General features: G+C 35.8%; 1 protein-coding gene across 2 annotated transcripts in view; it reads left to right on the top strand.

Moving 5' to 3' along the window:
* Window positions 1-730: 730 nt before the first annotated feature.
* NEDD1 (NEDD1 gamma-tubulin ring complex targeting factor) overlaps window positions 731-25,127 on the top strand; it is a 44,972-nt gene continuing 20,575 nt past the window's right edge. Inside the window, exons 1-5 of one of the 2 annotated variants that reach the window (XM_032646372.1) lie at window positions 731-810; window positions 3,045-3,188; window positions 6,053-6,147; window positions 10,155-10,271; window positions 13,079-13,219. In XM_032646372.1, coding sequence (XP_032502263.1) covers window positions 3,053-3,188; window positions 6,053-6,147; window positions 10,155-10,271; window positions 13,079-13,219 — 489 coding nt within the window. In that variant the 5' untranslated portion in view covers window positions 731-810; window positions 3,045-3,052. Of the gene's footprint in view, window positions 1,079-3,044; window positions 3,189-6,052; window positions 6,148-10,154; window positions 10,272-13,078; window positions 13,220-25,127 lie in introns of both variants that reach the window. The other variant, XM_032646373.1, reaches the window with a different exon arrangement.

The raw sequence follows: 25,127 nt of genomic DNA, 5'->3' as shown, positions 1-25,127 counted from the left end.
GGAATATGAAAGCTCAAGTCACCTACTCCTTTTCCCACTCTGAGAAGCATCTCCTTCAGAAGAATTCCCAACCAGATGGTGTTTGATGTTCCTGACCCTGCAGCATGATTTGGAAAAAAGATCATAGGTTTTGAAGTCGGATAACTCAGACACTCAGGCTTTCTGTTATTTCTTAGCTTTTCCTAGCATGTCTCCTGGTTTGTAAATTGCATTGGGTATTATCGGCTGTCCACGGTTTCCTCTTCAGGAAAGACATTCCCAAACCCACATCCATGTTCATTTCCCTTTCATACATTTTGTACCTTTCATCTGAGGCAACTCTCAGAGTTTTTGATTTTCATTTAAGTATGTATTTATTAACGTCTGCCTCTAATACTGGACTGTAGCTCCACCAGGCCAGGGACCACGAGTGTTGACCGTACCCCTGTATTCCCAGGCTAAACTCAGCACTGTGCACCCTGAGTCTAGCAGAGTGCCTGGCACACAATAGGCAGCCAACGAACAAATGGATGACAAAAGGGCAGCAGCCTCTGGCCCTAGCGCCATCGGTGGGGCGTGGAGGGAGCCGCCCAGGCCCGCAGATCCCTCCCAGGCGCTAGGACCAGGACCCCCACCAGGCCCAGCACCGCCCCTGGCCCTGGCCCTGCCCCTGGCCACCAACCCAAACGATCCTTTGCGGTAGCGCCTCTCCCGGTGACGCCATCCGGGGGCGGGACTTCCGGCCGCCGAAGTTTAACAGTCCAGGCGGGAGCCGGAAGCCCAGCGCCGGAGAGGGCCGCGCCGGGGCCCCCGGTGTACGGCGGCTGTGAGGTGAGGTTCCGGAGGGCCCGGGGTGGGGGGCCGACGGCTGCCGAGTACTTGCCCTCTACTGGTGTCCGCTCTCCGGTCACCTCAGGGGGCGGGTCGGAGGCCCCTGGGGTCCCGGGGCTCCGGCCGGCCTGGCGCTCCGGACGATTACTGGGCAGGGGTGCGGCGGCGCTTTTGGCGCGGAAGTTCCAGGGAGCCGCGGGACGGGGTCGCGCACCTCCCCCTGCGACGGGCTCCGGTCGGGCCTGAGAGGTGGCCCGGGTCAACTGGGGTAGGTCGGTGGCGGCTCTGGGGGCTGCGCTGCCTCCGGAAAGTTTGCCGCTTGTCCACAATCCCGTTCTCTTTTTGCAAACCTCTCAAATCCAACTCGTTTAGCAGGCGCTCAAATGCATTTTACGAGGTAACCCCAGTTGAGCAAGACTCCTGCAAGTAAAATGCATTTTGGGTTTTTACTGAAATTTGTAGAACTTTTGTTTAAGCTAAGTCGTAATGGAATTGTTTTTTGTAGCTGCGCTCCCCGAATCTGGGGCTGACGGTGCTACCGCCTTGTGTGCTGAGGACAGCTCAGTTTTGATGGGAGCCTCTTCCTGAGGCTGATATGATGCCGCGCCCTTAAAATGTGCTCAGTTCTCGGAAGACTGAGGTTGGTGGGCCCTTTCCCGCTCCACTTTGAGAGGAGGAGACCGACGTTGAATGACTTGGCCAAAGTGACTGTCACCTAACTCTGGGGCAGATCATCTGAGCCAGGTCTAAAGCGATCTTTCCGCTGCATCACGCCGCTCAACAGGAATGGTCTAAGATTATAGTAAAGATATCTTTCAGTGGTTTTTACTGGGTTTACAGATGCCTTTCCAGCACTTCATTGTTGTTGAGTAGGGATCCGAAAGGGCACATGTTACCAGCTGTTAAGGCACCAAATCCAAACACTGTGTCTCCATTTCAACAGGTGACTGACGGCTCTTAGTAGAACTGTATTTATCTGATGAATGAAGCATAGTGAATCACATAGGTGGCTTTTCTAGTTAACAAAAGTTTTAGCTTCTTTATAAACACATTGAAAATTTTGTCTCTGGAGAATGAAAGGGCCCTGTAACTTGTTAGGCCTTTAGGTTGTCCTCTGAAATAGAGTCTGCTCCTCATAAGTGTGATGTTTTGTTGATGACTTGGGAACCTGTCTGTAATATCACTTATGCCCTGCTGCACTCTTGCACTGTCCACACCAGGAAGGTGTGAAGGGTATATTTCTAGGCCCCCATCCCTTCCCTTCCCCTTTCTCCCAGGTATTTCTCAGCATTTTTTTCTTACCCGTCATGCATTACTACTTGCTTTTTGTCTTCTAGACTGCCTTGGTTTATGAAATCACTTTGTCAGAATTCTGTGTTTGAACTGTATACTGTGAACAGATAATACAAGCGAAGGCATTGTAGACTGTGTGTTGGTATAGGGACTTAGTGACATCTTCTTAGGCTGTATTTGCTAATTTTAGACTTATTTGGAAAGCCTGCCATGGCGGGATTCTGACCTGCAGGAGTGCTACAGTTTATCATAAATTTTTTAAAAGGTAAGGAAGTTACCTATCCAACAGTTATTTATTGAGTACCAGCTGTGTGCCAGGAATGTTTCAAGACTGGTAGTAAACAAGATGAAATCCCTGTCCTAAGGATCTTTATTTTGTTCAAGTCAAGGGGAGTCAGACGTGAGAATAAGACTGCAGATAGCAGGAAGGGCCATAAAAAATGAAACAGGGTAATGGGATATAGGACAACTGGTATGGAGCAGCTTTAGCCATGGTGGTCAGGGAAGGCCTTTCTGAGGAAGAAACATGAGCTGAGACTGGAATGATGTGAAGGAGATGACCTTGGGAAATCGGGAAAGACCATTCCAGCAGATGGGGCTGCAAACAGAAAGACTCGGAGGTGAGAAAGAAGGCCAGTGAGTTTGGTGGCCCTGGGAAAGAGAGGTAGGAATGTTACAGCAGGCCAGTTTGTGTAAGGCACGCTAAGGAGGTTGGATTTCATTGTAATTGTTCTGGAGAGTCATTGGAAAGGTCAGCTAAGAGAATGTGATCTGGTTTATGTTTTAGAGAGATCACTCCAAAAACTTTGGTGAGCACAGTCTCTGAGACAAAAGTGAACGAGTAGAGCCACTTGTTTTAGATAAGATGCCTCATCTTAACTCTTGTTTTTAAAACCTATCCTTAATTGTTTTTAAAATATGTTGTTTTAAACTGTTTGCAGGTGCAGTCATGCAGGAAAACCTCAGATTTGCTTCATCGGGAGATGATGTTAAAATATGGGATGCTTCATCTATGACATTGGTGGATAAGTTCAACCCACACACATCACCACATGGAATCAGCTCAGTGTGTTGGAGCAGCAATAGTATCCTTTTCTTTTTTAAACAACCACTTTTTGTTAGGTTAAACAACCACTATCAATGAAACTTTTGCATGTGATCCATAATGAGAAATATATTTGGCATAGCTGTGAAATGGGAATTTAGAAAACAGTATGTCATATGATGCACATTGATATTCTCTGTTGATTTCATTAAAAACTTATTTGCAATTCACTACATTGAAAAACACTGCTATTAAAAATATGTTAGCTACTAGATGCAGATCATAGAATTAGTTTTGTTATTGACAATCAAATGGAATAAGGTAGGTAATGGTGGGAAAAGTTCTGAAAGGTTCTGGAATGATGTTTTGTGTCTGTGTTTGGATATTTGTAGTTGGGAAATTAAAGACAGAACTTGAAGGCAGAAGCAAAGGTTGAGGGAAGAGATAAAAACAGTCAAACATTCCCATCTTACTGATGTATTCTCTGTATTTCTCTTCCTTTCTATCTGTGATGAAAATAGTCTTGTTTCCCAAAAAGACAGGAAAATTATCTAGATTGAACTTTCCTAAGGTTTTTATGTTTCTGATTGACATCCTCCCTGTCTTAATAAGTTCCTAGATGTGGATAAAATGAACTCATAAATAGGGATTTCTCAGTATCTCACTATTGACATTTTGGGCAAGATAATGCTTCGTTATGGAGGCTGCCCTGTGCATTGTAGGATGTTTAGAAGCCTTCCTGGTCTCTACCAACCAGATGCCAGTAGCCCCAGTGGTGACAGCCAAAAATCATCTCCAGAATTGCTAGATGTCACCTGGGAGCCAGAATCACCCTCGGTTGTGAACCACTGCTGTAAACAAAGTATTCTTACCACCTTTTGTATGAAAATGTTCTGTATACTTGGTATGCTAGAAATAATCATTCGTCTGTGGAGCTCATACGTATACACTATTTCTTAAACAACAGATTAAGCTTTAACATGTGTCTGATCTTATCAGTATCAAAGTAGTAATATTCTGCTTCCTGATGAAAGTAAAAATATCAAAGCTTTAAAATATGAATGATTCATGAACAAAAACATTAGAAGTTTTCATGCTCAATCTAATTATTCTTGCAAATACATAACAAAAATGATGAATTTTCTTATTGAATTAAATTTACCTCTTCATCATTCCTTGATTTTGTATTAAAGTAGCAAAATAAATAACTTTGGTGCTCTATTAATCAAACTCATGGTGAAGGGACTGCATTTTTGAAGGACTCTAGATGTAGAGTGGGGTAAGATGTTTTAAAAAGAGTCACAAATGTGTGAGGTTCCTTCTATTATTAGATTTTTAATTACGTTTAGAGCTTAATTTTCCTTGTTACTCACTGCATAAGAGTAGCAGTTCTTAATGAGATTTATTATATTTTTCCTCCCAGGAATTTTATTAGGAGTTGATACATTTACTGATAAACCACTTAATGGTCTATCAACAAAACTGATGTAACTATGTGATAGTGTCCTATGACTTTTGGAAACTGGTCTTATTTCTGTATAGTTTTGTTGTACAAGTACATGTGCACTGAAAACCTTTGTATAGTTTTATACCTATTGAGGCTTTGATGCCTTCCATAGAGGTTAGTTACTGAAGACCAAGGAATTCCCAGACTCAGAGATTTAGGGACCACTTAGCATGGATCCCAAGGACAGCGTTGATGGTGAGGTGCCAGGAAGATTAGTTTTCTTTTTTTTGGTTCTCTAGGTAATATTCCTCACTTTCTCATGATTTCTAAAACTACATGAGAAATAAAAGGAGTAACTAGAGTACCCTCTTGTATTGTTTTCTTTCAGTCCTTTCTTTAATATGTTCTAAGGAGAAAAGTAACAATAAACATAGGAAGAAGCCAAGGAAAGGGAAATGATTTATTTTTCTCAGTGCTGTAATATCTAGGTAGGTGGAAGTGATTTTGTTTGAATCATATATCATAATAAAATTACAGTCCATGGTATGTTCACAAAATATCTGAATGTTATGTAAATCATCCAAAAGTAATGCAGTTAAGACTTTGCTTGTTAAAAGTATAGGTTTAAACTTCTGATATTTTAATTTGTTTTGACTCAAAATCAGATTCTTGGTCTTGGTTATATTATTGTATTTAGTCATTTTAGTTTTAAAATACTTACATTGTTTTGTGTTTACTGATTATTCCACTTATAATTTATGTAAAATAAGGAAAATATAATTTTAAATTATTAAATTAAATTTTAAATAATTATTTATTTTAATAATTTAAAATTATATTTTAAATAACTTGAATTTAATTGAATTGAAATAAAGTCAAAACTCTCATAACATAGTTGCTGTGTAACCACACTTATTTATATTTGCTACATATACGGTAATATTCTTAATACATTTAAGATTAAAACACTCTATCACAAAAATTCCATCCTGAGAAAATATCAGGCTTTATTTCTTAGTGGAAAAATAGGAGACTAATGTGGATATTTGCTTCCTAGCTTAAATTGGTATCAAGCACTGCGTTACTAAATAGCTGTCTTAAACAGTATTTATAGATGAAAAGGTTGATTGATACTTGCCTGATGTTGCTTTTATCATGCTCTCATTCTTGAAGGATAAAATTAGACCTTCTGGCCTACTCTTTGAAAATGGAGTAGTATTTCACATGGGTTAAATAGCTTTCAAGTGATAGCAAAATCAGAAAGGATGGTTCTTCCCTGCAGTAGTAGTAAAGAGAATTAGTCTTAGTAATTAGTAATCTGAGCCAGTTTTGAAAGCTAATGTATCAGCTATATTCATTGCTTAGTGTGCTTGCTTTTATCATCTCAATTCTTATAATGATAGTCGAGTGCTAGAGCTGCTCATGGATTGTTCGATTCTCCATAACTCTTCATTTAGATAACTTTCTAGTGACAGCATCTTCCAGTGGTGACAAAATAGTTGTTTCAAGTTGCAAGTGTAAACCTGTTCCACTTTTAGAGCTTGGTGAAGGGGTAAGTGTTTTGTTTTGTTTTTTAACTTTTAAAAATCTTAGTTTTGCTTGGGTTGTAATTGCTTATTTATTATGGTGCTGACAACTAAATATAAAGGTGTTTAAAAGCAGTATTCTTAACCTGAGCTTAAAATAATAGAGTAACACTTAAAGGTGAAATAAGTGTGCTTACTGAAACATCTTTAGGTAAAACAATATTGGGTAGTAGGGGAGCAATCAAGGACTTACATTTCGTCAACTAGGCAGTTACTTTCTCCATTTCCCCTCTGTGGGAGGTTCTCTGGTATTGCTGTGGTTTTTCAGGATGATGTTCCACCAAGGTCACTGAGTAGATTTGAGCAAGAGTCCTAATGATGTAGCCCTACCTTTACTGTCATTGGGCTCAGGACCATCAGCTAAAGAGCCTTATCTGATGGTAGCCTTCTGCTTTAGCTTCTGTCCACATTGTACTGCCTGAGTCTCCCCAAGCTCTCCTGCAACAGGGTGTCTTTGTCCCAGAGCTTTGGTCCCAGAGCATTTAAATGAAGCTCTCACTATATGTTCTTACCCTTTAGTTTTATAAGTTAATCCCTCTGATTCAGGATAATGCTGGCTTTCTTATTTCCAATCACACATTTCTTGAAAGCTATTTCCATTTTAAATAAGATCTGAATAAAAAGGAATAAGTAGTTAGTTGGTAGCTTGTTCTGTTTTTAAATTTCATAGTTTTCATAGCAGACTCTAAACCATTATGAATTGTCATAATTTTACACACTGGAGTAGATAAGGCAGCCCAATTAATAATTGTTCTACTCCAATTACAGTGGAGTAGAACACAGCAGAGCATTGGAATATAAGCTCATCTAATGTAAAAAGGACTTAGGATTTCTATCAGTCCTTTCCTAAAGGTATCTGTTGGATTGATCTCAGCATCAGTTCCAGCCCACAGATATTAAGAGACTGGGGCGGAGAGAATGTCTGCTAAGGGTAGGAATGACGTTTGCCTATCAACCTCAGTAAGTGAAACTGAGGCAGACAGTGTCGCTGCACAGTAAAGGCAAACTACTCTTCAAGAGCAGGCGGAACATCTTAGTCATCTTTGGATCTTCAGATCATGTTAAAGGTGGGCAGCAAACATTTGTGAGTTAAATATCAACATCAAAACAATATAGATTTCCACCTCTACCACTATTTATATATCTATCTACACACATGCGTGCGCACACACACCCACACACACATACACACACTCTTATGCGTTGCCTTAGAACCAGTTTGGGACCGTTTTTTGTTGTTAATGTGTAAAATATAAAAATGACATGATATTTACAAGTGTGACACCACTTTAAGGATTTTGTGAATATTTTACATTAGTTGCTGTAGTTCTGTTTCCCACAGTTAAGTCATATCAGAATGCAGGTTGATGAAAGTGAGATCATTGTAGATCATTATAATTTAAATCTGCTTTAGTTTACTTACAAAGCATATTTTACAACCATTGGTTTTTTAGTCTTTATTAGTAATTTCTTATAACATTATTAGTGTGTTGGTAACCTTTGCTTCATAGGATCCAAGTCCTATTACTTATGTACCATTTGAGATATTAGACTTTTGCTCATTGGGAAAATAAGGTTCTATCCTACTTATTTTAACATTATTTTTAAGGTGGAACTTTATTAAGTTTCATATTTATTTTCTTTGATTTTGTATTTTACCTCTTTAAAGTAGACATATTGGTCTTAACAGTATTATAATGGATACGATAGGCTACTATATAGCCTAGAAATTTGACCTGATGTTATTTTCAGATTTTAAAATTCCACCCATTGCTTGTGTCTTAGGGTACAGGATTTCTGTAATAACCACTCAATTTCCATTAATTATTTAAGTTCATTAGCTACGTTAATAATCTATTAACATAAAAAGATCTTCTATCATTATGGTAAGCAGCTATAAATACAGGTTTTGTTCTGAGCCCTTAAGAATAATTTGAGTGGTTTTTGATGACTAGAATCCTAATATATTGATCTTTGATGGATGCCCTTCTTCTCTGTTTTCTTTAAAGGTTATTTTGATAGCTCTTAGCACACTGTCCTGATCTGCAATGATAACCAGATTCTAACTTTTACTAGTCTGTTTAGACTAAAGTCAATTCCTAGAATGACCTGCAAGAGAATTCTAGCGACCATACTGAAACATTGATGGAACGTGCTCCTGATATTTTTGTATGTGTTAATAATTTTGACTCAGTCAAAATTTCAGAGCTGGAAGAAGCCTTGGGGGAGGGAGAGGGGGTTATCTGCACCCTTTTAAGAATCTGGTGCTCTCTTGAGCAGAGGATGTTTTTGAAGATGCAGGACTCTCAAGAATAGTAGATCTGGTCCTCATCTCTCGTTTCTCAGATGTAGAAATGTAGGCTCGGAAAGGTGAGATGACTTGCCTAAACCTACATAGTTTGCCTTTTAACCTTTAACTAAGTCACAAAATGTCCCCTTTGGAATTCATTTCTCTTTTTTCCCCTCATGGTATTCAGCTAGAGGTGAGAATAATTAATGTAACTATGCAGTGTATCTGAAAATTAAATAGAGAAAAACATGCAATACTGTGCTCTTTGTAGCATAGTTACTGATGGTACTACCAGATAGATGACACTCATAGATAATCATTGTGAGAAAAACTTGGTTACCTCTGTACTTTAGCCATTTGTTCTATAAATATTTATTGAACATGGATATGGTCTTTGCTCTAAGGAAACTGACATTCTGCTGAGAGACAATAAACTAGTAAACAGAATACTGAGTATAGTGATAAGTTGTTATGCAGAGAGCTAAAATAAGACATTGAGATAGCAAGTTACGTTAAGTGGCCAAGGGAGGTCTTCTGAAGTTGTGGCATTTAAGTTGATATCTATTGACCAGAAGCAGCCATTCAAGCCAAGATTCAGGGAAATTAACTTTCCAGGCAAGACTAGCTGTGTAGAAGCCTCGAGGCAAATATAGTGTTTACGGAATGGAAGATGGTCAGTGTGGCTAGAGAATTAGTGGATAAGGAGGAAAATGGTGAGAGACCAGGTAAGAAGGGGCAGATGAATAGGGCTTTGAAAGCCAGGTTAATGATGAGTTTGGAATTTATTCTAGGTGTGATTGGAAGCCATTGAAGATTTTTAAATGAGAGACACATGATCTGATTTACATTTCTTAAAGGTCACTCTACTTATGGAGCATGGGATGTAAGGAAGCAGGAGTGGAAGCAGGACAGCCAGTTAGGAGGCTGCTGTTGTGTTTTGTCAAGGTTTGGATTAGCTAGCAGTGCTAGCTAATGACAGTAGATAAAGGGGGGCCCATGTGGGATAGATTTTAGGCTTGGAGTTTAGAGAACTTACTGATAGATTGGGCAGAGGGAGAACAAGGAATCAAGGTTAATTCTGGACTTTTATCTTGAGGAACTGGATGAATGGGACCTTTGCAGTGGTGGGGGAGAGTGTAGAGTTAGGTTCTGATGACATGATGTTTGAGACTTGGGCCATTAGGGGGAGATTTGCTGTGACGCTGGACTAGTATCTTATCTAGTATCTTTATAAAACTTTGCCCCTCTGTAAAATGAGGGTTTTAAACTAGGCATTCTTTACAGTTCCCTCTACCTTAAGAATTTTCTGAGCTGTGGGTTGATTTTAATGTGAGATATTCTGTGGGAGTCTAAGACCAGGTTTTATTAAAGGGAAATATTAAGGGCAAGTAAGCCCTGATGGGAGCCCAAGACTTGCTGGTATTTCCTAAGCTTCCTTTGTCACCACCTTTCTGTGGACTAGAACATGAATCTGGTTGATTTCCTTAAAGCCTTTTTGAACACTTTGCAAACTATTGAATCCATGTGACAGATAATGAGAGGTGAATCTTTAGTACAAGAATTGGCATGTTTATAGCATTTAACTCAACAAATATTTTTCATGTGCTTACCAAGTGTTGGGTGAGACTTGAAAGTCAGCTCTGGGCTCTGTTAGGTTAATGTGACTTTTGTTTTCTTTAATAGCAAAAGCAGACATGTGTCAGTTTAAATTCAACATCAATGTATTTGGTAAGCGGAGGCCTAAATAACACTGTTAATATTTGGGATTTAAAATCAAAAAGAGTTCATCGATCTCTTAAGGTAAGCAACTTTTTTTTTTTTAATCCTTACAGAAATGGGTATCCCACAATGTGTTTATTAGTAATAGTTACCAAACTTTTAATTTTGAGCTTTTATGATAAAAATAAGCTGCTTCAGAATTGAAGTGAGATTTGTTAGGGAAGAGAAAGATGCTGTGTAGCCAAAAACTTAATTTTTTTGGTTTATTTTTCCCTCCACATATGTTACTATATTGCTATATTGCTGGGGTTAAAACTTTTTCCTTATTTTTTCACTTTGGTCTGCTCTCGTGTGAGTGAACCACTTCATTTAAACAAAAATATGGTTTGTTGTCATTAGAGATCTTTTTAAGGCACTTTGAAATAATGAGAGTGGTTTTGGGATGATAGTATTTGGGGATATGGCTTCTTAGTTCTCTGTTACAGTTTGTATGTATGTATTTTCATCTTGGTAATGAAATGTTTCTAAAATAGTTTACTACTGACAGTTAGTGTTTCTTTAAATAGTTAGCTTTTTGCAGTTTCAGAAAATGAAAATAATCATCATGAAAGCCCCTGGTCGCGATTGTTTTTTGGACTTCTGTCTTTTTAATATTTGGAAGTTCATTTATTAAATTATTTTTAATTTTTATGTCTTTAAAAAAAGTTTTAATATGCAAAATTTTAAATATATTTTTATCTATACACACACATACCTATATACACAGAGAAAGAACTTCCTTTAACTCATCATCCATGTACTCATCACCTGATTTCAGTGATGATCAACTCATGGCCAGTATTGTTTTATTTATGTGCTTATCTACTCTCATCTTCAGACCTTCAGAGTATTTTGAAGCAAATACCAGAGATCATTATAATTTTATTACATATCTTAATGTCATTGAGTTAATTCTTACTAGAGAAATAGTATATAGAAGAATGGTTTTCTCTTAGCTAAGTTGAAATATAATCTTATGATTGCTGTTTAAAATATTACTTTGGAAGTTCATTATTTTTAAGTATTAACTAAACTTTGAAGAGTCTTCAGGAAAATTGAGAAGTTGCCAATAATGAGAATACTTAACTTTTATTGAATTCTTTGACATGCCAGCCACTGTGCTTAACATATTTATTCTATCTATTCTACAAACTCTGCAGAGCAGGTAGTATTATTCCTAAGTACAGATGGAGAAACTCCGACTCAGAGATGTTAAAGAACTTGTTCAATGTCAAGCAACTAGTAAGGGCAAAGATGAGAGGCACACTCAGCTATTATTCATTGTTTAATATTTTAAATTATGAAATAATTAAAGCTGTTTAGGGGGATATACCTAGTATGAATAAAGAATATCTTAAAGAATTGAGAAGAGATTAGAAGTCTGTGGCCAATTTTGTCACACAGCATCACACGTTTTAGGAGCATCACTTATTCCCATCCCTCCTTACATGGCAGAATTCTACTCATTTTTCCATCCTCAGCTGAATGACTTATTTTCCACAGTTGAAATCAGGAAGACACACCTGCCTCTTTACAAAGTCATAGAAATTGTATTGGACCCCACGTTATAATTTCTCAAATGGGAATGATGCACTATATGCCCACTCCTTCTTTTTCCTTTCTTATCAGATATTCTTTTCCTCAGGATGGCATTTGTTTGATTTAAAAAAGCAGTAAAATGTAAAGGCATTTCCCAGCATGCTTCAAGGACCATTTGAAAAAGTTGTAAAATAAGTGGAATATTATAGCTACTAGTCTTGATATTACATTAATCTAATTACAAGATACAAAGGTTGGTTTGTTTATCTTATTAAGGTATGACATCAAACTGTTAAACTATGCTGATCACTATGCTCCTAGGCTAGATATCTCTAATTTAATTTTGGAAAACATAGTCCTTGTGAACTCAGTTTGTTTAAAACTGAACAGTTTTATTTCCTCAAAGTGGATTCCCCTTTGGATTTGGGAGACAGTCGAGTATAATGAGAGGAAAATAAGCTTTGGAATATGACCTGGATTGAATCCTGGCTCTACCACTGGCAGTTCTGTGAGCTTGCACAGTTTCTTAACCTTAGTTAACTCAGCTATCAAATGGGGAAAATGGCCTTGCCTCCCATGATTTTTCTAAAGATTAATAATAATATATAAAACTCCCAGCCTTAGTCAGTACTCAGCAGATGGAAGCAGCAGCCATCAAATCTCAAACATGCTTTGCTCATTCTGGCTTTGGGGCTTTTGTTTTTTGCTCTCTTCTATTTTGCAGTGTCAGTTTTCTTTCTCCTCCCCTAACTTACCTCTTATTACTTTTTTTAATGTTGAACTCAAGCTTTCTGTCTTCCATAAAGCTTCCTCTGTCAACTCAGTTCACAGTGATAACTCTCTTTCCTCTGACACTTTGCCTCTGCCACTCATTTAGCATTCATTCTGCCATTTGCATGTTCACTTAAATGTCCTGTCTTCTCAGTTGAACAGTAATATTCTCAAGGGCAGGGACTCTCATAATAATTGACTTGCAATAAATGTTACTTGTCAGTGGAAGTGAATTCTTTAAGGTAGACATAATGCCATTTCGAAAATTACCTTTCCCTTTTGTCTCTTGTTTCAGGGTGCTTGACCATTATTATGGTTATGAAAAATAAATCTTTGTTCCCTGAAAAGACTTGGTGTTAATCAGATAGTTTACTACTCACTTGAGTAATTTTTTGGGGGTTATTTGAGGAAAATGTTAAAGCATATATTAGATTGACAAATACATAATAGTTACAAAACATGAAATTTACGAAAAACCGTGAAAATACGCTGTTTGAAGGTTGTGTGGCACTGCGTTTACTTTCATTTCTTTCATTCAGGATCATAAAGATGAAGTAACTTGTGTAACATACAATTGGAATGACTGCTACATTGCTTCTGGATCTCTCAGTGGTGAAATTAGTTTGCACAGTGTAACCACTAATTTATCTAGTACTCCTTTTGGCCATGGTAGTAACCAGGTACAGTATGGATTTATTCAAAATAAAGTTGATAAGATAGATTTTTAAATTATCTAACATAAGACAATGAATTTGAGTTTTTAAAATTGAGTATTTTAAATTTGCATGTAGCTCACTCAAACTTAGGTAGCTGTTCTTTAATGGTAGTATGTAAAAGCTAACTCATACTAGATGATGGTGCTTACATGAGTTCGGTTATGCCACTGAATAGTCACATGCTCCTAGAACTTAACTTTGTATAAAAAATACAGATAATTGTTAATAGATTAAGCCCAAAACATGGATATTAATTATGACATTATAATTATAGAAGTGTTGCATAGCTTAATCTATGTCAGCTACAAGACAGATACTTATGTTCATAAATACTCTGTTTGGTGGACATGGAATAATTGTATTGGGTTGGCAAAAAGTTCATTTGGTTAATGAATCCATTGTTCAATAAAGTTCTTGGTGAAAATGAAAAATGTCTTTTATTTTTACTTAAAACTGAATGAACTTTTTTGACTAACCCAATATTGAGGCATAGGGTAAATTGAGTTTTCTTTTTTGTTTGTTTCAAGTATGTGATAGTTAAAGTATCAAAGCATATTTGTGTATTTCAGGTTAATACAAGTATTTAGGGAAAATTTTTATAGAGGAAAATTAGTCAATTATTGATTTTTTTTTCTTTATAAAAAATTAGTCTATAAAATTCTTAAAAGAATAAATTCAGTTTCTCAAGAAATCTAATCCTTGGCTAACTTTCCATGAAATTCTCCACAGGAATTTCCAATGAGGTGAAACTTCTTTTAATCTTTTTATTGTAGTCACTTTGGCCATAAGTATTATTAGATAAAATATGCAAGCTCTTCAATTTTGAAAAGCATTAAAATCATTATTTGAATAGTATTTAGTGTTTAAGGAAAATTTAATGGATATTAAAAATGTACAGAAAAAAGTCTTTTCTCAGATTTCATATGTATTGAGGTAATAAAAGAGATGTACATATAAATGATTTTATGGAAGAATGATGAAAAACAGTCTTATGGTGATCCAGAACAGAGAAGACTGTCTGATTGGGAATAAAATAGAGAAAAATTGAAGGAGGGAGGATTTCATCTGGGTCTAAGGCTTATAAGTGATTTTGTTTTGTTTTGTTTTACTAGTATATAAACTGGTCTCTCACAGTTATTTGATTCTAGCTTGTGTTAGGGTTAGCTCTTTACATGTCCACATTATAGTTGGAACCGTGTTTGTTTCTTTGTACTCAGCCATTGTCTAACTTTGTGCCTTATATGGAAAAGATCCTCAATAAATACATGAGTAGATGAATACATTTAAAGATAACAAAGATCTTAATAGGCTAATAAAGAACTTTGGGAGAGGGATATTTTATATGGAGGAAATCATATGAAGAAAAACAAGGAGAAAGGAAAGCGTATGGGTTTTATATAGGGCTAATGTGAGAAAAAGATTAGAAAGGTAAGCAGGAACATAGTGTTGAAGTGGGACTTTGAATGCCAGACCAAAGTTTGGCTTTTATTTTGGAAGGCATTTAGGGAACTCAGAAGTTTTTGATTAGTTGAATATTAGAATCATAGAAACCCTGAACTGAGAAAAGCCTTTAGAGGTAATCTCACTTTCTGCATTTTATGGATGAGGATAAGTGATTTGCCACAGAGAATGTATTAATATTGTCATAAAAATAGGAAATAATATTTTGTTTTTGTAATTTTTTTGGTTATTTGTATTATGATAATGGAGACATAAAACCTAAGCCCACAGAAGTTGGAACTATTGGAAAAAAATTGTATCTAGTGTTCAGATGCCTTGCTTTTTAAAGAAATAGAGTAATCTTCTCCTTCTTCCTCTTTTCTCCTTCTTCTTTCTCTTCTTCTTCTTCTTCCTCTTCTTCTCTTCCTCTTCCTCTTCCTCCTCCTCTCTTCTTTGGTATATTAGAAGCATGCTAAATTTAGATTTATAAATTCTGGGTTGACTTTTCAGTAACATAAATATTAGGTCAGATACTACCATGTATATTCTTAGATTTCAGTTTTTATTGTATTTTGCTAGAGAGTTTTCTTATTAAAAGATGAAGGAATGGTCGTGAAAACATTAGGTTTGGTTATTGCTCTTGGCCTTATTGTGTGTAAAATCTTAAAGTTTAAAAAATTGAGATAACTTATATATAATAAAGTACATATATCTTAAATACACAGCTTGATGAATTTTTATACATACATACACCTGTGTAACTACATACTCCCAGAATCAAGATACAGAATCTTAATCCTTTCCAGTCACTACCTCATACTTCTTAAAAGAATTATATGTGTCTGGTTTCTCTTAGTCTTCATTATGTTTGCTTTGTTGCATGGAATAATAGTAGTTCATACTGTTTTACCACTGTGTAGTATTCCATTATGTGGATGCGCCACAATTTATTTATCCATTCTACTGTTGATGGACACATGAACTGTTTCCAGTTTGTAGCTGTTGTGAGAAAGCTACTATGAATATTCTTATATGTCTTTTTATGGATACATGTTTTCATTTCTCTTGAGTAAATACTCAGGAGTGAAATTGCTGGGTCTTAGGGTAGGCATCAATTTTTACTTTATTAAAAATTGCCAAAAAGGTTTTAAAGTCCTTGTGCCATTGTATACTTCTCCCAGCACTGTATGTGAGATCCAGTTGCTCCACGTTTTTGCTCATACCAAATATTGTCTATCTTATTGACTTTAACCACTTTGATGGTTGTGTAGTTGTGTCTCATTGTGATTTTAATTTGCATTTTTCTGTGTTGAATGAGTTGGCACGCTTTTATGTACTGTGAGGTCACTGTTCAAGTCTGTTTATCCTTTTTGTTTGGGGTTATTTCTGTTTTTCTGATTGATTTATAGTTTATTCTGTATTCCAGATGGAGTCATCTTTTGGATATACACGTTGCATATATCTTCCTTTAGCCTACGGCTTGCCTTTCCACTCTCTTAATGCCTTTAAAAAAAAATGAACAGAAGTTCTTAAATTTATGTCTGTTATGCTCCATTTCAAATTAATTTTTGTATATGGTGTGAGATGGGGTTCATCTTTCCATACAGGTATATAGTTATGCCAACATTATTTATTACAAAGGCCATCCGATTGCCACTGGGGTGAGTGTAGGTGGTGAGAGGGTTCAGAGAGCATTCAGGCAGTGGTTATCACCTTGTAGAATTCTTACCACCATTTATTGTGTTTCAAGTACAGTGATCATTGCTTTATATTACATTTTCTCATTTATTCTTTGCTACTCACTTGTGAGGTATAGGTTATTCTCATTTTACAAGTGAGAAAACTGAGATTCCAGGACTTTCTGATCACAAGATTCTTAACTGACTGATCTGAAGGTCGACTCTTGAAGAGTGGTAGCATTGTTTCCTTTTGAATCTCTTTCTAGCTCAGAGGCAGCTGAGTGTATAAGGATTTGAGGATCCAGACTTCTGGAAACTTTGCAGTATTCTCTTGTCACTTTGTGCAGGAGTCCAACATTTATTCTTATCTCTTCTTCGCATGAAAAAAATTTTTTTAAATTCTAGGTGACAGGTTGCTGTATTGTTGATTTTCAAAGGATTTTTTTCATTGATTACTTTGCATGGCAAAACTGAATATATCTTCTAGTTTAGGAAAACAGTAATGCTCAAAGCTTATCTCTTGTGCAAGGTCAGATGAACCAGAACCTAGATTTTCACGTTCTTGCTGCCTCTTGCTTGGGCAGTTGGCATCTCTATAAGCTTTTTTGGTATCGCTTTACATTGTAAATCCCACATTTATTTGGAGAGCTAGCTGTGTGAGCCTGGGCAAGTGACTTAACTCTCAGGCCTCCTTTTCCTTAACTGTCAAGTGAGAATGAAAATATACTTTCAACAGGGTTTTGTTTGGTTTTGGTGTTTTTTGTTTTTTTTTGTTTTTTGTCTAGATGAGATGCTAACATAGTTCCTAACATGTGGAGATTAGGGAACTTTAGTGTGAACTTTTAATGAATAATCATATTAATTTACTAAAATAGCTTTTGTGATTTACTTCTGCAAACTGGTTTGAACATCTTTAGGTTTAATGTGTTCCCACCAAACCCCTGCTAATTAACCAATTGTAACTTGACCTCAGTAATCATATTTCGTGTTTTAGAGCAACTTAGAATAAGGAGAGCATTAAAGAAGGTGAAGAAATCGAACTGGAGTGTGTTGGTTTTTTTCCCTTTTCCTGGAACAAATGTTTATATATTTTTCGTGTACTATATTATTTCATTTTTCTCTACAGCATTAAAGCAGAGTGCCATGGGTTAGGAAATACCACTTGGCCTCTTTGTATGTAAGTATGCAGTCTCAGTTTTCTTAGTAAAGAAAGTCACAGCTATGATTTTGTATACTTAATGTTTCCATTTTACAGGCAGCATAATTGAAATCTGTGGAGGTTTTTTTTTTATTAAAATTCCTCACAATTCATTTATGATTTCAAGTATATTAAATATTCATTTTTTAAATTTAAACAATGTTCATAAAAATTTCAAGTCTGTCTAAAAATTGACATAATTCAATTCCAATACACTGTCACCCAGCCCATTTTCTACACTGACAGTTTTACTATAAGGTTTGGGTTTTTGAGAAAAATAGTAGGTAGGGCACATATAATGATTAAATTAAAATTTTCTATTTTTGTTTCCGTGAACAATCAAGAATTTGAAATCTTTAAAAATCATCAAATTGATTTCTTAGCAAAAATGACAAAACCATGGAGTCTCACTGAATCTGCATTATAGTGAATTTCATATTGGAAATGAGATTGCCTGAATATATTGAGAATCTTACTTTGAAGTGTCTGAGCTGAATTGAAGCTATTAGTTTTTTGTGGATCGCAGCGTCTGTCTGCAGGGGAGAAAGAGCCTTACTGCTTCTGCAGAGCTGCCAGGGCTGACAGACTCCTTAGAATATAATTGCAAGTCGCTCTTTGGCAAGTTCAGCAGCTTAGGCTCACAAATAGGTTAACCTGTGTTGCCTTTCTCAGACTGCAGCCTTTTTGAAAGCAGTTAAAAAGTGGATCTATTTTATTGATTTCTTAGATTTAAAAGTGATTTTTAAATGCAATGTCTGTGAGATTTTAAATACAGCATTTTTCAGTATATGTTAAATAAGTCCATTTTCTTCAGTTAAATTTTTGACATTTTAGGTATAGCTTTTGTGAGTATTAATAAGCCTTATGAGTATGGAGAGCTGGTATTTAATTATTAATTACATTTTTAAAATAATTATTTTATCAAGAATGAATTTAATTCCAGTTTAGTTAACTTGGTTGACTGGTTTTGTTTATACCTGAACTTTGGCACTCAAAAAGTTTGACTGACTACAAAGCTTTATATCAAGAATAGTGGTTTCCTTTATGTTATATGGGAATGTTGGTATACAGTTGTATACTATGGTATAATATGTTCTTGATTCTCTTTATATATTTCTTTAGTATTTGTATACTTTTCTAGCCTTTATATTATGTTTTTGAGCAGTTTTATGATTGACATGTTGGCAAAAAATAAACTTCCATATGTTTATACATTCTTAAAGTATAATTTTTCCTTTTGTTCTTCTCTTCTACATTTTAATAGGAAGTGATTTGAAGAATGTTTTCTTGCAGTTTCTCTGTATAGCTCTGTCTTCCTTCCATAAAGTTATAATCTTTCTGTTGGTCCAATCTTGTCTTCTGCTTTTTCTTATTAGTGTTCTGTCCCAGGTATTCTCATATTGCTAGTCTTCATAGCTATAATTTTTAATGGCTACATAATATTCCATTGTTCAAATGCCACAGCGTATTTAAACATTTCTGTACTTTAGGTGTTTTCCAAATTTTTATAATCACGAGTAACATATATTAATATTGTTTCCATAAGTGTATGTTTTCTGCTTTGACTTTTTCTTTGAGATTACAAATTCTCTTTCAACGTAACTCAGTAGCAGCAGGCTCACATTTTCTTTCCTTGAGGAGTTCAAGTGTGTTACTCTATCATTTTTGGTCTCAAATATCTGATGATAATTTAAGTATTTTTTTCTTATAAGTCACTTGTTCTTTTTCCCTGTATGTCCAAAAGATTTTTTTTTCCTTTAAAATTCAGTAATTTTACTAGACTGTGTCTTGGTGTTGGTCATTCTGTATTGTTATTCATAGGTACATGGTATGCTCAATTAACATGTAGTTTCAAATCTTTTCTTCTTTCAGGAAGTTTTCTTGAATTATAGTTTTTAGTATTTGATATTTTCTTTATCTCTGTTTTTTTCCTTGTTGGATCTTCTTATCTTCAGTGATTTACTACTGTCTCTCAAATCATTTTTAACTTTTTCCTTATTTTTGACTTTTAAAAAGTCTTTCCTTTTGACCTATCTTTACAGTATTATTTTTTGTATTTATTCATTCTGTATTCCTTTTACCTTTAATGAAGGCTACATAATGTAGCCTTCATTTTTAAAAGGATTAAAATCTCTAATTGTTTTCCAAGTTCTGACATCTCATTTCTGAGTTTTCTAATTCTGATTTATGTTGTTTTTTAAGGTCTTGTATCATTTTATTATCTTTCTGGTCATCTGTTGAGAATGTCTTTCTTCTTGTTCTCATAATAACTTTGTATGGGATTTATCTGTGAAGTCAGTTTCCCTGAACTCCTAGACAGAGATGGAGTTTAGAGGGTATCTTTTCTAACTTTTCTGAGGTTGCTTGGCTTTGTGCTACTCCTGTACTTGTATGTGAATTTTCACTTTCCTTCAACTATATTGACTCCATCCCATTCAGTTTGTTTCCACTCTTAGTAGTGTCTTCTCAGTATGGTGCCCTGACCTGGGAAGGAGATACCTTGGCTGGACAGTTTTGGGAGTTCATTGGAGCTAAACTGCTCTAGCCCTTCAGACCTTTCTGCAAACCTCTTGCACAGAACCACTAATGCACTGGATATTCCTGGTCTAGCTGATGTTGTCAATTGGTCCCCATGCTTTCCTGTGAATACCTTTTGGCTATTTGGGGCTTTTCCTGTTCGTAGATCTGTCTCAGTCCCTGTTTCCTTCTGCTTCCTCTTGCACAGATACTAATACTATGAAGGACTATGGCTGTTAAATGTTTGACGTACTAGTGTGTATTTTGGGGCTCATGGGGATACTTGATAGTCTAGTTTTGTAAATGTTTTCATGGGGTTTTAGTTTTGCTATTTGGTTTGCTATCTATCTGTAAAACACACACACACATACGCACACACTCACATACTTCTACTCACTGTGCTGGGATTCCCCAAGACCAAGTTTGATGTTTCACTAGGAGGACTCACAGGACTCAACATGTAGTCATACACATGGCTATGATTTATTACAGTGAAAGGATACAAAGCAAAATCAGCAAAGGGAAAAAGGTGCATTGGGTGAAGTCCCAAGGAAGCCAAGTATAAGCTTCCAAGAGTGTTATCTCAGTGGAGAGGATGTACTTAATTTCCCCAGCATCAAATTGTGACAACATGTATGGAACATTGTCTACAGGGAAGCTTGTTAGAGACTCACTGGCCAGGGACTTTGTTGGAGGTTGGTTACCTAGGCACCCTCTACCTAGCATGTACCGAAATTCCAAACTCTACTAAGGAAAGCAGGTGTTCAGCCATGGTTCAGCCATAAACCATATCTTTTGCACAAACAGTTTAGGCACGGTGAGCCACTCTTATCAGTCAGTGAGCCACTCTCTTCAGCTGGGGTGGTGGGAACCCTCCAAAAATCCAAGTTCCAAGACTCCAGCCAAGGGCCAATCTTGAAAGCAGGACTTTCTAAAGATAAGCAGTCTCAGGCCTGCTTTTGCACACATACACACAAAAATGGGGGGATTCAGGGAGATTAAAAAACTCTGCCACCATCATAACCTCTGTCTTCTCAGAGCCCTCCAGTTACAAGGACTTTAAGCAAGACAGAATTATGTTCAGATTTCCAGTTTTGAAGAGGTTATTGCTGCAGTAGTGTGAAGGATGGATAACAAGCCATTGAGAATGGAAATGGGCAGTAGCTCAGGTGACAGATGATTGGTGCTTGAAATAAGACACTTGGAATGAAGAAGAGGGAGGAATGGAGTTGAACGGATACTGTATGTTTACAAGTGTATGTATGTATGTTTGTATATGTACATGCATATATATATATTGTCATATATGTATCAGAGACTATAAAGCTATAAGAATGTGAATGTACATTCCTATCTCTGAAGGGGAGGCTTTTCTAAGTGTAGGAACAACGTCATAAGTCATGGGACAAGTTTGATGTATTTAAGTACATAAAAGTCTAAAATCTGACAAAAAGCAAGACGATAAAAATCAACAAAGTTGAAAAGAAAATGGGGAAAATATTTATGTCTATGAGAGCATTAATGTCCTTATTATATTAAGATCAATTGCAAATTAGTATTTTAAAAATCTTAATAGCCCAATAGAAAATAAGCAAAATAGATTAATGGGCAATTCACAAAAGAAGGAAGACAAATGGTTACTTAGCATTTTTCAACCGAGAACCTTTAAAGCATGAACAACAATAAAATACAAATTCTTTTATAAAGTAGCAATTTTTAAAAATAATAGTAGTCAGGGTACTTGGAAATTGGAAATAACCTAAGTGTCCATCATTAGATTATTTAGATAAATTGATATACTCGTACATTCATATATTATCCAGCTATTAAAATCATGTAGTAGAAGATATTAATAGCACAACTAACTTTATAATAATAAAATATGGTCCCAAGTTTGCTGTTGGTACTTTACTCAAACGCAAACATACACATACACAGAAAAATACTTAAAGGATATCCTCCAAATTATTAACCAGTTTTTCTCTAGGTGGTAGGATTATGGATGGTTTTTCTTTTCCTTTTTGTGATTTTTTTTTAAAGAAACATTTCCAAATATTTATAGCAGGCATCAGCAAATTATGACCTATAGGCTGACTGTTATTTTTCCTAGAAATATCTTGAATATGGAACAAGATAGGGACTTAACAAATGCTGTTGATACTAAAATGAGTTAATACTTATTTTAAATATAATTTAGATAAACATTTCATTTATCCAGGATCATTAGATATTCTCTTGATATTCTAAATAGATGATGATTTAATAGATGTAGAAAGTTCAGAAATGAAGGTCTGTTATCAAAGAGATAGAGGTGAGTTATTGACAGAAACCAGTGTGGCTACGTAAGGGTCTTTTAAAAACTTATATGTAAAAGATGCTCAAATGTATGGTACATGAATGAATGTGTGAGTCATGAACCTGTCAGAATAGTAGCAACACCTACTATGTACCTGGCTTTTTGCAGAAATGCTATTTAATCCTTAAATTAACCTTGACAGGCAAACAAAAGTGTTTTCTATGTTGTTCACGAGAACACTGAGGCTTGGAGAGTTTAAGAAGTTTTTACTGAAGTCATACAGAGTTTGGCTCTACTTGAACGCAGGTTCGTCTGAGAGGAAGATTTATGGTTATCTTTAGTCTTGTTTTTCTTTTCTAAATGAGTTGCCATATAGGTCCACAGAATTTGAGGCAATATATGGAATTTAGGTTTTGACTTAAGAAATTCATTTTAAATTATTAAGTTTTACAGTGGTCCCTCCTTATCTGTGGGCGGTGCGTTCCAAGACCCCCAGTGCATGCCTGAAACTGCAGTTAGTACCGAACCCTGTATATACTATGTGCTTTTCTACACATGCATACCTATAATAAAATTTAATTTATGAATTAGGCACAGTAAGAGATTAACAACAATAATAAAATAGAACAATTATAACAATATACTGTAATAAAAGTTTAGTGAATGTGGTCTCTCTCTCTCTCAAAATATCTTACTCTACAAATTTAACGCCATTTCCATCCTAACTAAGCATTTATCACACACTGTGGCTATAACTCACAGTTTGAGGTGCGCAGCAAAATAGCATTAATTTCTTTATCCTTCCTCATAATTTCACGGTTAGAAGATTCATTCTTACCATAGTTTTTTTTCTTTTCTTATTATGATTAAGTTGAGAACTTTTACCTTTTCACTTAATGGAAGCACTGCACCCAGCTTCTCTTTGGCATATCTGAATCGCCAATATCATTAGTGTTGCACTTTGGAGCCATTATTAAGGTTACTTGAACACAAGCACTGCAATACCTTGATAGTTGATTTGACAGCTGAGATGCCTACTAAGTGACTAATGGGCAGGATACCCTGGACAAAGGGATGATTCACATCCTGGCAGACTGGAGTGAGATTTCATCATGCTACTTAGTGCTCAATTTAATATTTTTGAATTGTTTATTGCTGGAATTTTCCATTTAATATTTTTGGACTGTGGTTGACCACGGTACGTACCTGAAACCATGGAAAGTGAAGTTGTGGACAAGGTAGGGACTACTGTATATAAAACGGTAAGCTCCTTGTTCCCTGCTGTATTCAAGCAGATTCTGGATGGCCTGTATTTTAAGGATGTTTTAGCAAATTACTACTGTGCCTAAGAGGTTGAACTTTATGAACTTGGAGTATCTAGAAGGTCTATGATTTTATGGTGATGTTTTGTTTTTAATGTTCTGCTTGTGCATTTTATCCAAATTTAGATTATGTGAAGGGCTATAACTATATGAACTCTTAAAATGCTACAGAAGTCTTTTACAAATTAATATTTTGCTTATGTTTAGGTAGGTTGATATATGACTCTGCAAACATTATAATTCACTAAGGCTCTATATCTTTTATATAGTCAAGGTCCATGTAGTTTATTTTTTCTTGAGTGTAGACCAGAGGAAAGATTTGTCTATTCAAATGGATATGCTTTTCCTCAACAAAAATGGAAAATATAAACCAAAATTTTGTTTGTACTTTAGCCATGTGAAAATGAGGAGCCCAATTTCATGGTTGACCGTAGTGATTATCTTACCTGAGGTGTCGGGTTACAAATACTCATTTCCTTAGACAGAATTTGTGTTATGTTATTCCTAAATATTTTTTTGTTGTTGAGGGCTAATACTTACTATTTTGAAACATCTTAGAAGTAGAATATGAGTTTTTTAATATATAAAAGCTAGTGGTTTTAAATCTTTTTGGAGTGCGATAGATTAGATAGAACAAACAAAAAGCCCTCAGGTTTGACTTTTGTTCTGTGGCAGTTTTATCTGGGACCTATATGTGTAGTTGATACCTGCCATCTAGAACATGATTCATTGCTTGACTCCAGACTGTAACTAAACTGTTTGAAGGTGTCTTATAGCTAGTTTCCCACTCTTGTGGATTCTACTTAATATTCATTTCTATACTTACATTGCTATTTCTGTGGGGGGGGAAAAATAGCTTAAATGTAAAATACTTAATTCTCGGCACGATAAATGATAATATCAGTCAAGTTTGAAAGCAACATTTTAGTAAAAGTAGATAAAATTCATCCAGTTTTAATCTACGACCTGTTTACTCAAACTGGATCTTTGTATATTCTTGTCCAGCAGAAACTAGAAAGAATGTCTCCACTGCCTCTAGAGATGAGTGTTTTAGAGAAAGGCTAGCGTTGCCCTCAGGCCAAAGCTTTTGAAAGAATGGGTATATAGTCCATCCCCAGTCTAGAGTGTTGCCAATTCCCCTTTGTGTTTTAATTTTTTATTGTGCTTCAAGTGTTGAATTGCCAGCACATCAGTTTCAAGCATATCCAGATATCAAAAATATATACTGAAAACAAATGTAAAATATTACTGCTTATTCTCTACCAGCGTTCCCTTATACTTATTCATGATTTGACTGTGACTGGGCCTTTTATTTAGGTGGAATGTTCTAATCCTGTTGAATTAATGTAGTTTACCTCAATATATTGTATTTTTCTTCTGAAAAAGAGGTGACTGAGGTAACTCTACTCCAACATAATAG

The sequence above is a fragment of the Phocoena sinus genome, chromosome 10 (assembly GCF_008692025.1).
Source record: "Phocoena sinus isolate mPhoSin1 chromosome 10, mPhoSin1.pri, whole genome shotgun sequence".
NCBI lineage: Eukaryota > Metazoa > Chordata > Mammalia > Artiodactyla > Phocoenidae > Phocoena > Phocoena sinus.
This window is presented reverse-complemented; position numbering and strand designations above follow the sequence as displayed.